Genomic DNA, 16,762 nt, shown 5'->3' on the forward strand with positions numbered 1-16,762 from the left:
GGCCACCGACACCGTGCCCGGCAGAGGAGCACGAGCACGGGTTAAGTTCAAAGCCGCTTGTGATTTGTTGCCCTGCCACAATTAAAGCTTATTTTTAGCTTCCCACAACCACGGCCCATACTGAGGAAAGTTTCTTGCAAATCAATTTACATAGCATTACAATTCGGTGCAAGGAAATGTGTTCTCCGAATATTTGTCATACGGTTAGAGATGACGGTCCGGACCAAATGGATAGTTGTTTCTGGGTGAATTGGGCGATGGGAATATAATTTTCCTGTGTCTTACCGACATGACGATAGCACAAGCCAAACTTATGTTCTGTGTTTCACTTCAAACTTTACAGATTTTTGTGGCATAACTCGTTCGAGTAATAGGGAAGATTCGTGTTTGTTCAGTGGAGTCAAGTTATTAGTGCGTCAAGTTGTACAAGAGGATGTGTGGCTAAGAAATTCGACAGTATGTAAATAATATCTGCGACGTTCTACATCAAAATTGTTGCAATTTATTTCAACACTCGTCTCTGTTCACAAAACCAGTTGTCCAGAATTTCGCAAACTCTAAGATACAAAAGTGTTTGCCATTCTAGGAACTTAAAGTTTAAATTGGAAAATTATTACATAATCAACAGCAGAATCTTTTATATCCGAGGAGATCAAACCATGGGACTATTGGGTATTACCGGATTCATACGGACTAAAATCTCGTCGGGTCTTTCGCAAAAACATTCCCAGAATACCAACGAAATTGGAAGTGAGTGGTGAAGACGAATTTTACCAAGGGCAACTAGCATCAAGATCACCATTGGTCACCTAAGAGGTATTGAGACTTTCAATGGTGATGATCATCATGATCATGAATGACATGATTCTACTTGCTGACATCTTGCGGAGTCCCTGGTCCGGTCTCAGCCGTATCTCTTTCGATACGAAAACGTCACTGCTGCAGACATGTAAGGATCCCTCTGATGGTCTCGGCGATAGATGTTTCGGCAAGAGCACATCAGCGAGATGGTTTTCCACAATCACCTCTTCTTCAATCTGGGTATTCGTCGTACGAAGTTTCCCGGCGATGAAGCGATAGTACTCAAAAATCACGTGCTCAGGTGTCTCTAGCCGTACAGTCAGTCTCCTGCGTAAGGTTCATCCGGTCAAAGTGACTTTGGAAGGCACTACAAGACTTGCAAAGCCAATTTCCTGAAGAGTTTCTTCAGGTCCGACGATGAACTTTACGCTCAAAAAGGTGGAAGAGCATAGTGGCTGCCACTACCTTGCGCATGCTGCTTCGTGCTACGTTGCGATTCGGCATCTTTTAGTCAGTTAATGGCCTTAGCCACGCGTTCGACTGCATGTGACAGATGTGGTACGCAGCTAAAGCGGTTATTAACAATGGCGGCAACTGTACTTAAGTGCTTACTTTGAATCGCCAGCAGTCTAAACTGAAGACAATTATCTAAAATGAAATGATACAGTAAAGAAGTGCTGTTACCATTTAAAAACTAGTCATAAAACTTTTATTAGGGTTTGTCCAATCACAATTTTACAAATCCATTTTGGCATTAAAACATTTTGAAAACACAACGGTCTTCGACAAAATGTGATTATGAAGTTGTATTATTTTCAATTTTCAAACTTCAATAATAATTAACCCGAGCACAAATTACACTTCTTGCTAAATACCCAGAATACACTTTCCAGATTGTGCTCTCTACTTGCGCAAAACATAAAACGAACAATTTGAACGATAATACCATTCTGCAGTCGTTCGGTGCATGGCTGCAAGCAAATTGAATTAAGCACCCAAGTCATCTGATTGCCACACGATTGCATTGCAAGCATTCCAGCGTGTGTTGTTCACCGAAAAGTGGAGCACTAATGCGAGAGAGTGTTTCAATTAAAACAAGATAAGCTAAAATGTGTAATCAACACCAATGCTTCGGTAGGAGCCCGACCGGTCGCCTACAGTCTATCGGACTTTCATTCATTAAAGTGCAGTCGATAGCCCATTCACTGTTACATTTGCTATTTGCGGGACATTGAGATTTAACATTCCTGTTTGGGTTCTTCCTGCAATCATACTGCCACGAATGTTGTGGCAGAAGTGAAAGAAGCTTCGAGCGAATCCTGGGTTTTTGTGTTCCAATTTTAGAACTTGTGTCTAACAACGTATGTTTCAATACAACCACAAAGCTGTACAAACGAGCCTCTTGTAATCCGTCCCTATTTTCCTTCACCCAAATGACCTACCAGACCCACCACCAACCAGCCTATTTGTGCCCTTTTCCGGTCCAAAACTAAACAGCGAACGGAGAACGATATCTGCTGGTTTTTGCTGTCATTAAACAAATACCAAATACGTTTAATCGAAGCAGCACACGATCGTCCCTGTGGTCGATGGCAGGATTGAAGCATCACTGCACCCATCGCTTCCGTTTCAGATTCGTATGTAAAATGTGATCCGGAAGGATGTGTTAAAAACGGATTGACGGAAACCGCGCTTAATCCCTTTGCATGTAGCTCGAACACAACTCCGATCGGTCTCTGTGAGTGTGTGTGATTGAAAGAACATAATTGGGTACGAGGTTTTACCGCTTGGGATGTACGAGAAAAATGTACGAGCGTGTGTCGGCATGTGTGGATGGGGTTTTTTCGCAACATATTTCTACATAAATGAACTAATGTGTGTAACGAGTGAGTGCATGTAATCCATTACGATGGGGATTATTTTTATACCACATTTTAATCCCTTCGTAACCACTGAAAGATTAGCACATTGTGATGTAAGTTATGTGTCCACTTTAAAAATCAATAATCCTAGTGGAGGAAGAATTTCGTCGCTTCAACCTACTCGTAGCAGTAAATGTTAATGAAGTGAAAATGATGATTTATGACAGTAGTTAATGGCCGCACTAATTAGACATAACTAATAAATAATTATCCTAACATGCTGCGCTTGCTTAAAGGCACGGTTAGAAGTGCCCGTAAAGCAGGAGCCTAGAGTTGGCTCCGTCTGGACTCAAATCAAATCTTGTCCAATCCCTGGTAGTATCGCCAGTTTTCTACCAGGCCGATAAGACTGATGATATTTTATCTAGATTATTTCCTTATAACATATGGCCAAAATAAGACCTGATCCCTGATCCCAACAATAAGAAAAGCAACTCCTTATTTAATATTGAATTTCCTGGCACTAAAACGTTTACGCCTTGCTTTCTCTTCCGTTGCAGGATTTTGCACTCAACGCTAACCGCACCTATCCGACGTCCTGCTGCACATCCGACATTACGGAACAGATCAGCATAGGACGCCGACCGCTCGCGTCCGCCATCGTGTTCCGGACCGGCGAGGATCCAACGGCAGCCGTTGCAGCCGCAACCGAGCTAGCCGCCAGCACGATTAAGGACACACTACTGATGAGCCGGAACTTTACCGAGCTCACTGACTCCTGGAGCTTAATAACGGCCCCAAGCAGTGGTGGAACGAGCACCGTACCACTGCAACAGAGCGGCGTGCGTGTGGTGGATGAAGCTTCGGGAACCGGTCAGGGTGCGGTCAGCAGCAGTACCAGTACCAGTAGTGATAGCAGCAGCAGCAGCAGCAGCAGTAGTAGTACCTTCAGCTCTAGTTCTAACCACGGCACCAGCAGCTACAGTTCTACGACCGGAAGCAGTTCCGGTGGGACGCCCGGTGCCAGTGCCGTTTCCGGTGGCGAAACGGAAGAAATCAAAACGATCGTTACGTGCCGGGCAGTGTATCCGCAGGTAAGATGATGCTAATTAGCGCCAGAATAATCCGTTTCAAATTATCTCTAGGCAGGAATGCCTAAGGAGAGCATTGCAGTAGTACTAATCTAATTCGCTTCGAGGAATGATTTCTTGCACTCATGGGGCTACGATCGATGAAGTGAAATTTAAATGTCATAATTGAAAACCACGTCCAATTTGTCACGTTTTTACCCGTGCTGAAGTCTGCGCCTAATAACTTGCCATTCAGAAACAACTTCAACATCATGATTTGGGACAGGGGTGTCAAACTATATTCAGTGCACGGCAGTATTTGGTCGGCGGAAATTTTAATTTAGTTTCGTTTCTTTTTATTTTATTGCTGATCTTGTTCCGCTCGTACACCTAAAATATGTAGCTATATTTATCCTAAATAATAGTTAAAACTTTCTAATAAAACTCTATTTTGTTATTCAGAATACTACCTTTAATGGCAGTTATAGAGATCTTTTAAAAATTTCGATTGAATTTAAATTAATTTTTTTGATCATGAGAAACGGCCTGACCGTATTGCTATAGTACAATTTGTATTGAGCTTCAAAATAGCATCTTAATAACATCTGTTATAGCGATTACGTCTTGCTTAGAGTTTAATAATTCTGTTGAAATAATATTCTTTTGAGATCTACAAACGGAAAAGTCCGGGTCCATGGCTGGGTCGCATTGAGAAATTATTTGGTTTGCAAAGTATTTCTTTTATCAAAACGCGATTATAAATCAACATACAAAAACAAAGCGTTTGACATCCCTGCTCCACTTCCTACAATCAAGCAAGCAGACCTACGGGTTCGGACGAAAAAGCTTCTTCAACTCAAACAACGTAAAACAAAAGAATGACAGACGGCAAACGTCACGAAATGAATGGCTTTTCCCTGCCAGCTTCGGGACGGTGCCCGCATCAATACGTGTGCATCAAGAAGTGTAGAGTATTGAGCTGCAACAAATGGCACATAAAACAAGGCCAGCGAAAATGCACTCGCACATCTAGGGCACCCCGCCCCGTACTGGTGAGAAAAATGTGCACCACAAACTCAAACACTGCTCTAGACGGAGCAGCCGGAAATCACAGATCGATGAAACTCGTACCGACTGCTGCCGGATAGCATGGCGAGGGCCGACAAGAAACGTCAGATGCAATTTATTGCGCTTTCCGGTGATGCTACTGCTTTCGGCCGGTGCATTGTGTGGCCGGGGAACGAATGCAAGAAAAAAATTTATTCCCAACCCCATTAATTCGATCCATGACGAATGGCTGTTTCCTTCGTCCATCGTCAATATAGAGGGATGGCTGTACAACTTTCTTTTACGACCCCCGTCCAACTCCAACCTTGCGCTAAAACCCGATGCACCATGGTACCACAGTCGAGCAGTGTTCGATTTATTTCGTTTGTTTATTTTTTTGTTTGTGTTTTCTTTAACACATATTTCCATTCCCCGTCCAGAGCTTTTGTTCGCGATCACTTTTGCCGGGCGCAATGTTTGCTTTTAATTAAACCGTTCCTTGTTGAACCCGCGAAAATGGGGCAGTCGGGTACTCGAAGTATTGCGCCTCTTCCAAACCGTACAGAGGCACAAACAAGCACTAGCAAGTGGCCAACAGTACCATCCTGGGAAGTGTGTACGGCGTGTTCCGCAAACGCGATTATTTAGCTCGGTACGCTACGTGAACGCGACCATCAATAACAAATATGCACTTTTCACTCGATTTCTGGTGCGTACGGTACCACCAATCGATACATTATAATCAAGCGCGTGGCGTTTGTCCCTGAAGCACTTGGCCATATTGCTGGTCGAATGCGGTTTCCACGAAAAAGATATGTCCCCAAAGAGGCTCGCCACGAGGATTCCCCAGATGAATGGTTTACGTTTCATCGCCTCGGTCGAGTGTTGTTATAACTATCAAAACAATGACTAGCCTTGGATGCAGGTGCATCCTAACTGTTGGTGCAATGGATGAAAATACTGGAAGTATCCTCTACGCTAGAGTTGATCTAGTTTGAAAACATTTCTATTGCTACGGTTCGCGAAATAGAGGATGTACAATTAATCCCGGGAAGCCTTTACGAATACTGGGACCAGGGAAAAATAATGGTTCTGTGTAGCAATACAGCCATATACTATGTTGATACTGTTGAATTCAATTATTAGTTCATCGTAAAGAGATATGGGAGGTTCTCTGGAACGCTTTTTAAATAACAGAACAATACTTCTAGTTCATAGAATTCAGAACACTATACTTTTTCCCATTTGAAATAACCCCCCCAAGACCATTTGAAATGAGAATAACCCTTAGGATTTTTTTAAATAAATTAGTTCTGCAAGTGCATCGTATACGTTAAACTAACTGTAACTGACGGCTAAAGGTCCGTGTATGGCCTGTAATAATTTTATTTAAACAAACTGCACGATATTTTGTTATTTATTCGTTTCCCTTTTTGGATTTCGCTGAATATATCTGATAACTCAAACTTTTAACTATACAACAGAAAATAATATTTTTGAAATAACTAGTTTCAAATATCTTAGATTATTTGAATATGTTTTCATAGAAAACCGGAATAGATGCAGTCCTTTCTGCCGAATATCCTTGAAAAGTATTGACGACATGGCCATGCCTTAAAGCCATGCCATGCCATGAAATCAAGAACAACGAATAAGCGGTCGAAATATTTAATTTTGTGCTGAAAAATGCCAATTCTCATTTTCGGTCAATATTGAACTGCAAAATCAATAAACCACGTAGGCGAGTTTAAAATTGGGAGATTACCAGACTCATTGCCCAAGAGATTTTGTCTTCCAAGGGACCTACTAAGTAACCTTATCGTCTGGAAGGGAGTGTTCATTTAAGGAACCCCATCTCCAAAAATCCTCGTTATCCAAGGATGCTCGTCATTCAAGAGTCCTCATCGACCAACAGACTTACTAGTCGAAGAGGCCCTTATATGCAAATGATCTTTTCGTGTAAGGGATCTTGTTTTCATGAGAATCACGAATTTCATAGTCTCACTCTCAAACTCAATCCATCTTTGGTTTCGGCATCGGTCTACCATTTACTCCTTTTCCATTAACACCGCTCGTGAGATGTGTTTGACGCTCCTGACATACCTGAGAAAATAACACAAAAGGGGCTTAATTATGTCTCCAACGTTTCATTGCGTAGGGCTGTGCGGATCGAATCGTCTCCTGGCTGCGACACACTGCCGACATACTGTTCGTGCTCGGTTACTGCGTGATAGCGTTCCTGAAGCTGTGCTTTCTTGGCATCTTGCGGTACGAGATCAAGGAAATGATCCAGAAGATTAAGTTGCTGCAAACGGAGATGTCCGGTGCGATCCTGAACGGGGTCGACTGTGATCAGCAACAGATCCAACAGGTAGGAAAACTCGGTTGCTTAACACACCGTGCGTCCTTTTTGATTTTTGTTTGTTTAGTTCAACATCTAACATATCAGGCTTAACAATAAACAAAAAGTGAATAAAGTTTAATCTTTTTTTAATGATTTTAAGGTTATTCCACAAGATTTTTAGAAATTTATACTATTTTTACATTTATTTTGACGACAGATAACAATTGTTAATATGTTCTTCCTTCATCAGAATATTGTAACTTTTAAAAAAATGTTGCTCAAAACATATCCAGTAAAATAGCATAAGCTCATAGCATTACGAGTGATTGATCTAACTTTTCCAACCTTGTTTCTCTTCCTGGAATATCGACGCCTCTGGCACGCACGCGCAACGAACACGGCACAACCTTGTGTGGAATGTACTTGGAATGCGCCAAACCACCTGCACGCAAATCTACGCAAATCGCACGCACTTATTAAACCCAACAACACCACAAATTCAACAACTGCCACAACAATACTACTAACACTAATCACTAAACCGTACCACCTGCGATGCAAACGTCCGATCCGACTGCTGGCCGATGCAAACCGATGACACGCCGGTTGATGCACCACATCACCACCCCTGCTACCTTGTGCACCGAATCAACCAACACGCGCCACCTGTCGGGTTGTTGACAAAACTATTTTCAAAAAAACACAAACAAATCCTTTTATACATCCACATGCTACTTGGTCCCGATTTTTTGAAAAACGCCTCACGGTGAATCGTGAATCATATTTACCATTTTCCACACATTTTGATTTCTGTATGCACGTGTGCGTGTGTGTACGTTTGTTGGTCCGTATTCGTGTGCTACAGTTTACCTTGTTGCAGCAAGTGACGAGTACATCGGTCAACGGTAGCATCCATGCAGAGCCGAAGGTAGGCAACCGGGACCGCGAAAGGACCCGGGTCGGTTCGGCCGAAAGCGAACGGGAATCGTTGCTGACGCAGGAAAACACACCGAAACAACTGCTCAAGCACAAGCAGCTCTACACGTGCATCAACGAACAGCAGCAGCAGCAGCAGCAACAGCACATCTGCGGCCAGTCCTCGTTAGCGGGCGGAAGCGGTGGCGCAACGGGTGGTGGAAGCGGTGGACCGGCCGGAGGGGCCGGTGGCTGTGAGTCGGATACCAATTCCAACTGTGCCCTGCTGGTGGAGGACAACAATGGCCCATCGCTGCTGTCCGCCGCCACCGGCACGACCAAGACAATAAACGGTAATAACAACTACGAGCTGTGTGAATTCGACGCCAAGGTGCCCACCTACAGGTAAGCGGAAGTGCCTGTTTGCATGACGTCTAACTACTCCCCCCTTTGATCCTCCTACTACTATACCTCGCCCCCTCTCAAAACCTACTTCACTTCTTCACCCTGTCAACCACGTTGCACAGCAGTTCCACACACCGGTTCTATTCGCGTGTGTTTGTGTGGGTTATGTGTTTCCACAGTTTGAAGTGAAAGCATCAAGCACAACCGCACAACGATAAATATATTTTCCACCACCACACTGTCTCGTAGTATCGAACGAATGTTTCTGCCAGCACCCAACCCGGTATACGCCGGGTTTTGGCAGTCCCAGCAACAACAACTATCGCCCAAATTTATGACCACTGTGCGTCCTCCTGAAACCATAATCTATCGCATGAACACTCTCGACAATAATGTACTTCCTTGCGGAGTGCTAGACCGTACGCTGTAGACACCCCCTTTGGCTGTGATGGATGCATTCGTCCCGGTAGGACTTGATGATCGTCTCTTACCCGTTTAGTGAACCAGTAAAGTCGTTTCACCTTGCCAGGTGGCTCTTGCCATTTAAGGCTGCATGATGCGACTAATGAGGATGTAAATAGAATGACATATTAACGTATGCATTAAAACTAAATAACTGGACGATGTTTGGAAATGACAATGTAATCATTAGAAATAAGTTAATGGATTAAATTAATTCGAGGTTTTATCAAATTTGTAATCCCCAAAAATATTGTCACACTTCTCAAATGGTTCGACAACAGTTTAAACCTTAGCTATAGGTCTAAGATCTAAGGCTACTCCGTCTTAAGAACCAAATTTAGGTTTAGTGGCAGAACAAACCCCTTGGCGTCCCGATACAGAATAAAAGATACAGGCCCCTAACACGTTGAAGCGGCTAACTAAATCGAAGTCAAAGGCCGAGCAGAGAAATTATATCTGGTTCCTTATAGAGTTCGTGATCCTTTAAAACATTGAAGCTCTTAGGACCACACCACCCGACTGATGACCGCACAGCAGGCTGATACTACGATACGCCTCTGTCAATATCAACGGGGTCCTTTGAAAGCTCTGGGATCCATGCATTTGCTTAATTTGCTTATACTATGATCTACCCCCGATTGGGAGCTTATGAGGTCAGCAGAAACACTCTTTGAACGCCAACCAGTCCAGTCTAAACAAGACATGTAGACGGAGTCTCTTTCTCCTGGATACAGTTTAACAATAACTTGCAGTAAATCCTTGGCTATCGTTATCAATTTTTGCTTGAAGAGTCTTAGAACTCTGCTCGGTAACTGGGATCTATCCCAGATTAGATATTTGTGTCGTAATTTTGATCACTCTTGAAAAATCTCAGGGCTCTGAACGGTCAATTTGATTGCGAAAAGGTAGCTCCGCACACAGCACACCAGGAGGCTCTGCCAAGAGTATAAAGCTTAGCCTTTACTAGATAATTCTAATGTCCTTCCTTGGCATTACAACCTCGAGCGGTCTCGGCCTGCCATTTCTGGTTTTCTGTTACTTGATTTTACCCGTAGTAAAGTAGTCAGCCTTACGTACGGGAAAGCGGTCTGGATGGGATTTGAACCCTGGTTCTGCCGTTTGAAGACCGGCATAGTTGTCGCCTCGGCTACTGGATCGCCCAAGAGTAATTACTTGAGATAATAATATATGATACAAAGGAAGATGATCATTTGGGAGGTTCTTTAAGACCCGAAAACGCATCTAGTAAAAAATCTTTAAACCAGTCCATCTTATTTGATGCATACGTTAGCACGCTGTCATACAGTAAGTTGTCTCAAACTCAATATAAAGCTGAGGAGAGTAGTTAAAAATATTACCATACGACTCCTCTGTACAAATTAGTAACTACATTCTAGCGCCTCTTACTACTGATGCTTGTAAACGAATTGGCTATAGAATCTTTCCCGTTTATAGTTTAGCACCGTAAAACTCTGTAACTCCAACAATCATACATACCCAACATCTACTACCAACCATGCACAGCAGCAACATACCAAAAACAAAGAGGTTCCAACACATTTACCCTCCGCTCTTCCTATCTTCATTCTTCCTATCATTCTTTTCGAGATACAAATGCACCCGCTCGAACAAGTTCGTCCAGCACCAACCGGCCAACCAGGCCACCCAGCCACCACTCTATCAGGAAGCGTGATCCCTAGCGTTACGCTTGTGACACGCTCGCTGCACCCAATCGTGGGCACGCAGCATCCTGCGAACGCTCGGGAAGCGTTCGCGCACGATAACACCCATCACCAGCACCATCCGTACCGGCAGCAAGAGGTAGTAGCACCGACTGGCAGTGGGTGTCTCTGTATGTCTGAGTGTCAGTCGCCATCGTCAGTCGAAGGTAGTAGTGAGAGCTTGATGCGGGTGAAGGGTGATGGCCGTTGCTTATTTCTACTATTCAAATTGTTGCACTTAAAAGAAAAATAAAAACCTAGATCGCTAATTATAAACGCAAAAACATAACGAGCTCGCTAGAAGACGATTAACATACGAGAGCTACCACATTTAGCCCGGTTTGAAGTTTAAAACTCCTGGGTCACGAATAGCAGGACGCTAGACCATAGTACGACGCATCAACCTAGTTTAGTAGAAGGCTTTTGCAATGGAGCAAACCGCACTCGATGTAACGCAGTAGGACAACCCCCAAATCCAAAATCTACCCCATCCACAAAACGACGCTCGTTGTGCGTTATGCTCCTCATACAATAATAGTACGTATCATAGAATTGTGCTTCTAAGCGCGTGTTCAAGCTGCTGTTTCATTACACATCACCGCTCTCTAAGCTACCCTTAAAAGTTAAGGGTACAAACACATCACCACTATGATACGCTTGGTTTCGCTTTATCGCAATGTGTGTTACGAGCTGTAAATGCTGACTAGTAGTGTTACATGTTACAAAACTATTTGCTTACAACTTATTTCATTCTGCTTTTTAAAATGCCTTTTCTAACGCCCTTTACCTGATGAGGATTTGAAATGTAACGTGTTTTCCTTTTATCTCTCTTCTCCTATCTCTCTCCCTCTCTTTATTTCCTATCGTTGATCCATATAGACTACTGAACGCACCGACGGTAACTAAGATCTGACTACGGTATTACCTGGAGCAGCTGTTCGGCGATCGGTGGCGCAAATCGCGCCCGAACGCCACCAACCGCCACCCGGGACAGCAGCCCACAGAAAATGAATCGTTCGACGAGCACGGCACCCAGTCCGGCCGGCCTGGCAGTGGCAGCACGCGTATGGCTACCACCAGCACCAGCACTACGACGACAACGCTCGGCAGCAGTACGGCGGCCACGTCCGGGTCGTCCGTCAGTGGTCCCGGTCCGGGCGGCGGCGGTGGAGAACCATCGACGACCGTGGCCGGCTTTTCCGGCGGTTCCTCGGTCAAGTGCACCGTCGTTAACCGGCTGCACGGCGTTACGGCCGATTTGGAGGGTGGTGGTGGTTCGAGCGGTGGCTCCAAAAAGCGACAACAGCAACAACGCTCCCGCATCACGTACGATCGGGAGCAGGGCGTACGGTTTTACCGCGGTACGGAAACGACCGATAGCAACGATTGTGATTGTGAAGATATTTAGATAAGAAGAATGCAAGTCCTCGCGCGCGTACACACACACGAGTATAGTAAGCCAGTAAAGTAGCCCAGTCTCGGTCCGAACGGCAAGGACCAATAATAAGCGTGGACATCCGGAGAAAATCACGTGGAAAAAGAGAGAGAGAGAGAGATGAAAGTGCATTGTTTCGGAGAAGAGTGACACCATATCGTTCGACAGTGTGGTGAGCATCAGGAGCAATGCAAGAAGCCTTCCAGTGGTGCGTTATGTGTCGGTTACAAATTCTAACACGGCTTGTGCGTCCGCAGTGCTGTATCTATTGCGTGCGTGCGTATTCATATGCCTTGGCGTACGTTCCTTTGTGATCCCCGGGTGTGATGCGGTAGGCTAACATGGAAAGCAGAACTTATACATATAGAGTACCAAACTAAATCAAACACACAGTGAATGAAGGACAAGCGCGTTAGTAGGCGAGCTGGTAAGTGGCCGAGTGGTTGCAACGCTCGTACGTGTTGACATCCGGTCAGCCCTGCCCCCAATTTTTAATAGGAAATTCAAACGAACACCGTGTTTTGCGTAACATAGTGTGGTAAGGTAAGCTAAGTTAGTACTATTTAAAGAATTACGAAAAATAAATCCCCCGTTGGTGCCATAGGAAGAGTGTTTCGGAATGTAGTACACACCGAGCACCGGACCCGCTGTTAACGCGCTGTCGTTTTTCCAATCCTGCGCATCCATCCCCCAAAATCCTTAACCCAGGCTGGTGCAAACAGAAAATGGTTGCTTGGAGCAGGGTGTACCTTTACCACGATTCGTAGCTACCGTTTCGACCACGTGTTTATGAGCTGTGTTGTACAAGAGAAAGCACTTGGACGGAAAACTGGTCAACGCTGTCTACAATGCGTCTCGCTCTATTTTGTTCCCTTTTAACTAGACACATGCTAGAGTTATATAACTTAAAACAAGGAATCGTAACGCCTTTTCAAAAGAAAACATATAACAAAACGTATAACGTTTAGCGTTACAGCGCCTTACATGCACTTCCACCTTAGATTGGTCAGGGAGCTCGCCCCGACGGATAGAAGAAACTTCAAAATGTAGCCACGTACAGGCATCAATCTACTTGAGCCTACTTATAATTTAATGTAAATTAAATTCTGATGTTAAATTGTTTACCACTTATGTAAATTAGAGGACATCAGTTACTGTTGTCTGTTCCAAGCTAAAAACTGTAAACTATCTCATTAAAGAATGTGCTTCTCTGGTAGATACCGAGCAAACTCGACAAAAGAATTTTCCACGCCACGCGTAAAATGAGCAAATAATTCAGGTCAGCTTCGTCCGCGACTGACGGCAACCCAAAAAATGCCATCCTACGAGCAACATTCGCAACTTGCTTCACACCCTTCTTCGCCACTTTTACCGGCCATCTTTTTATCCTCTCAGACACTCGTGTGGGATCACGACGGGCGATTCTGACCACAGAGTCCAGTCCCGGTTGGGCTTGGAACTCCATCGTCATTGTGGGCTGCTGCTGCTGCTCGTGTACGGAATACGGAATTGAAATAATCTAATTCACAACGAATGCTAAGGACCCAACTCGGGAATGTTGCTACAACGCACACACAAAGAGAAGTCACATACATTAGTTACAGTTTTAAAAGCAAATCCAGAAGCAGCAGCAGCACCATCTGCTTCTGGAAGAGGATGGTTAATTCCTTTTTTTTGCTTCTTCTCTGCTTTTGTTTTGCAAAAAGTGGAATCGTGAAAGGGTGGAGCATGGGATTTTCGGTACAGCTATTCCATCTGGAACGTTGCAAACCACATGCAAACGTTCGCTTCCGGCAATGGCGCGAAAGTGGTAGATGCACAGCAAAAGGATAATTGTTCATTGAGCCCTTTATCATATAATTAGGTTTGCGGCCAGGTTCTCTTCAAGCCCGTTTCTTCCTGTTCTCTTCACACAGCTAGTGTGTATTAGGCCCAAATGCGCCGCTTTGTTCTTCGAGTGTTCCACAAGATTCCACGCTGTAAAATGGCTAATTATATGATATACGATGAAACAATTTCCTTTTTCTTGTTGCATCTAACACAACCAGTGCTTGAGGAAAGCTTGAATTGAAAGGTATTTACTGTTTGAAGTTATTGGATTAGCGATAGGATAAAACAAAGCCCCAAATCACTTCCCAAGGGTTAGCTCTAGGGCAAGAACTCGAACTGGTCCGACTGGTCCGAAAGCGTTCCATTAGTTGCTAAGAAATAGACCGTTAAGCGACCGTTGTGTAACAGTGTACTTTGCACATTAAACGCGGTGATAATATACGCTTTAATTATAACGATAAGTCAAGCAAAATGCGTCGTCAACCATTTCATCGACATAGATATATTAACTAGAGCTAGAATTTCCTTATAAGTAAGTCTAGGGATACTGCAAGCGAGTATCGATAGTTGATTGAGACGACTCATAAAACTTGATCAACTTCTTGCATATTTCTTTATGAGCTTCAGTTTTTAACTTTTTTCACCATTTTAAAGCTATGGCAGGACAATAACGCCTTAAGAAAATAAATTCTAACAACAGATATGCTTTTAAACCAGACATCTTTATAAACTTAAAGCTTAAGCTGTACGTCATCCGCATAGTCGCCCCCACCTTTCTGTGCTCAGTGGAACCGATAGACATAAATTTAATTTTCTGTTCAAAACTCACTACAGCATAAGCGAGATTCTGAAACCCTTAGTCTGCCTGGCAGAAAATTCAACAAAGCTAGATATTACATTCCCAACCCACTCCACAGACTCCACTCTCACCGTCTATTTTGTTTCGACGAAATTCATTTCTCTTAGCATATTTTTACTGTTTCGCCAATTTCGCAAGTTCACAAAATACATTGGCCCTCCATCCGGGTGAATACGCTTTGGTCGTTCATCATTTTTTGCCTCTGCACCACACCGCAATGCTTTTGTTCAAAAGCGTTACAGCGTGTGTTTCCGACGTGAACGCACTTTGCAGTGAAAATGCAATTAATTTTTTGGATCTTATCGGAGATATAGCGACGTCAATTATTATTGCTTTAAATGGAAAGTTTGGGTTATAAATATTTGAAATAAATTTTCCATAACAATTATATTTTCGATTATTGAATTTGAAAATCTCAAAATACTACTTCTCACTTTTTAATTCGATTTTTGATCAATACTGACATCCATAAAGTACTATGCAAGAAGCAGGCAAGTGAAGCGGATGCAAGGACCTAACGCAAAGATTTCTTAAACCCCCCAACGAATATCTCCTGAAGTCGAAACTACGAAAACGCGACAGGAGTATCTTGCGGGATGTTGTAAGTAGTAGTATATCAACTCTGTTCACAACAAACTTACTGTATAGTGTTGCTTCTTTTCTTAGAGATAAAATAGATCAAATAAATGATAGGATAATTATGCCGATAAGGCATAGCAAACATTCGTGTTAAGAAACTTAGAACATAATAACGATATAGCGAACCAAATGTGAACTGAGTAAAGGGAGAGAGGGAGAGAGAGAGAGAGAGAGAGAGAGAGAGAGAGAGAGAGAGAGAGAATGAGAGAGTGTTGTCACGTTGACGGTGTGAAGTTGTTGACTTGGGTTTTGTGCTTTACTATTTGGGGATATTTTTTGTTATATTGGTTTTAAACTTTTGATAAGTTTGAAAAGTTTTGAAAGCCTAAATGAAAATATATATTATTTTAGAACTCTTCCTTTTCTTCGGTGGCACTACAACCTCGAGAGGTCTCGGCCTGCCATTTCTGGCTTTCTGTGGCTTGATTTTACCCGTAGCAAGGTAGTCAGCCCTGCGTACGGGGAGGCGGTCCGGATTTGAACCCCGGTCCTGCCGTTATAAGACCGGCGCTGATGTCACCTCGGCACTCGTACCTAATAGTTGGTATAAAAAACTTCCAACATTGTTACCACAACACGAAAATGATTATCTGGAGAGTCTGCCAAATACTCCTCTATGGATCCTTAGTTTGAGGCTGTCCTATCGGTTGGATTTTCTCTTATTGGCCTAACGACCCCTTAAGGTCTTCGTGTCATTTCTGTCTTACTTGACTTAATGACCACGGAGTTGGTTAGTCAGTCCACCCTACTGGGAATGGTCCGGATGGGAGTTGTCGCCTCGGCCACCGGACCGGTTGGAGATTACGGAGGCGAAAATACTGATTTGCATAGAATCGAGGGGTGATGTACAGATAGGTGACCGACCCTTTGAATTCATTCATAACTTCACCACCTGGGGTCAAAAGTCAGCACCAATAACAACATTGATGTTGAGTTACACGCAAGGGTGCTGGCTGCCAACCGGAGATACTACAGCCTGGGGAAGCTTATCAAACAAAATACTAGTTGCGATAAACGAAACGACTGTATAGAAAATTTATAGTTCCGCAACTCACATACACCTCTGAGACTTGTGGCGTTAGACTCCCAAACTGACGACACCGTCATAGCTGCGTTCGAAAGGCAGAAACTCTGAAAAATTATTGACCTAACCATGTGTGAAAGAACAATGGAGGAAGAATCGTAACAATGTACAATGTTAATAGAGTGCTTCCAGCTAGACTCGCTAGACTCCGGTGGGCTGGTCATGTCATGAGAATGACACCGGACGACCCAGCCCGTACAATCTTCTCTTCATGTCGTCCAAATACAGAGGAGGCGTTGTATTTGATAATTGATAATTTTTATTTTTATTGACCCATTGATCTCATGG

The 16,762-nt window shown here is 43.6% G+C and overlaps 2 protein-coding genes across 9 annotated transcripts in view; one reads left to right on the forward strand and one right to left on the reverse strand.

Moving 5' to 3' along the window:
- The window catches only part of LOC118502590, a 143,189-nt gene extending 131,503 nt beyond the window's left edge, over positions 1–11,686 (forward strand). For 4 of the 7 annotated variants that reach the window (XR_004905056.1, XR_004905058.1, XR_004905057.1 and 1 more), the window contains 5 exons: positions 3,224–3,757; positions 6,939–7,151; positions 7,990–8,444; positions 10,515–10,794; positions 11,507–11,686. Coding sequence is in view for 2 of the 7 variants with exons in the window: in XM_036034942.1 (XP_035890835.1) it covers positions 3,224–3,757; positions 6,939–7,151; positions 7,990–8,444; positions 11,507–11,540 (1,236 nt within the window). In the remaining 5 variants the exon portion in view is untranslated. The remainder of the gene's footprint in view (positions 1–3,223; positions 3,758–6,938; positions 7,152–7,989; positions 8,445–10,514; positions 10,795–11,506) is intronic. The other 3 variants (XR_004905060.1, XM_036034943.1, XM_036034942.1) reach the window with 3 other exon arrangements.
- The window catches only part of LOC118502591 (pseudouridine-metabolizing bifunctional protein C1861.05), a 209,565-nt gene that overhangs the window by 178,789 nt on the left and 14,014 nt on the right, over positions 1–16,762 (reverse strand). The window lies entirely within an intron of this gene.

This window comes from Anopheles stephensi, chromosome 2 (genome assembly GCF_013141755.1).
Source record: "Anopheles stephensi strain Indian chromosome 2, UCI_ANSTEP_V1.0, whole genome shotgun sequence".
Classification (NCBI taxonomy): Eukaryota; Metazoa; Arthropoda; class Insecta; order Diptera; family Culicidae; genus Anopheles; species Anopheles stephensi.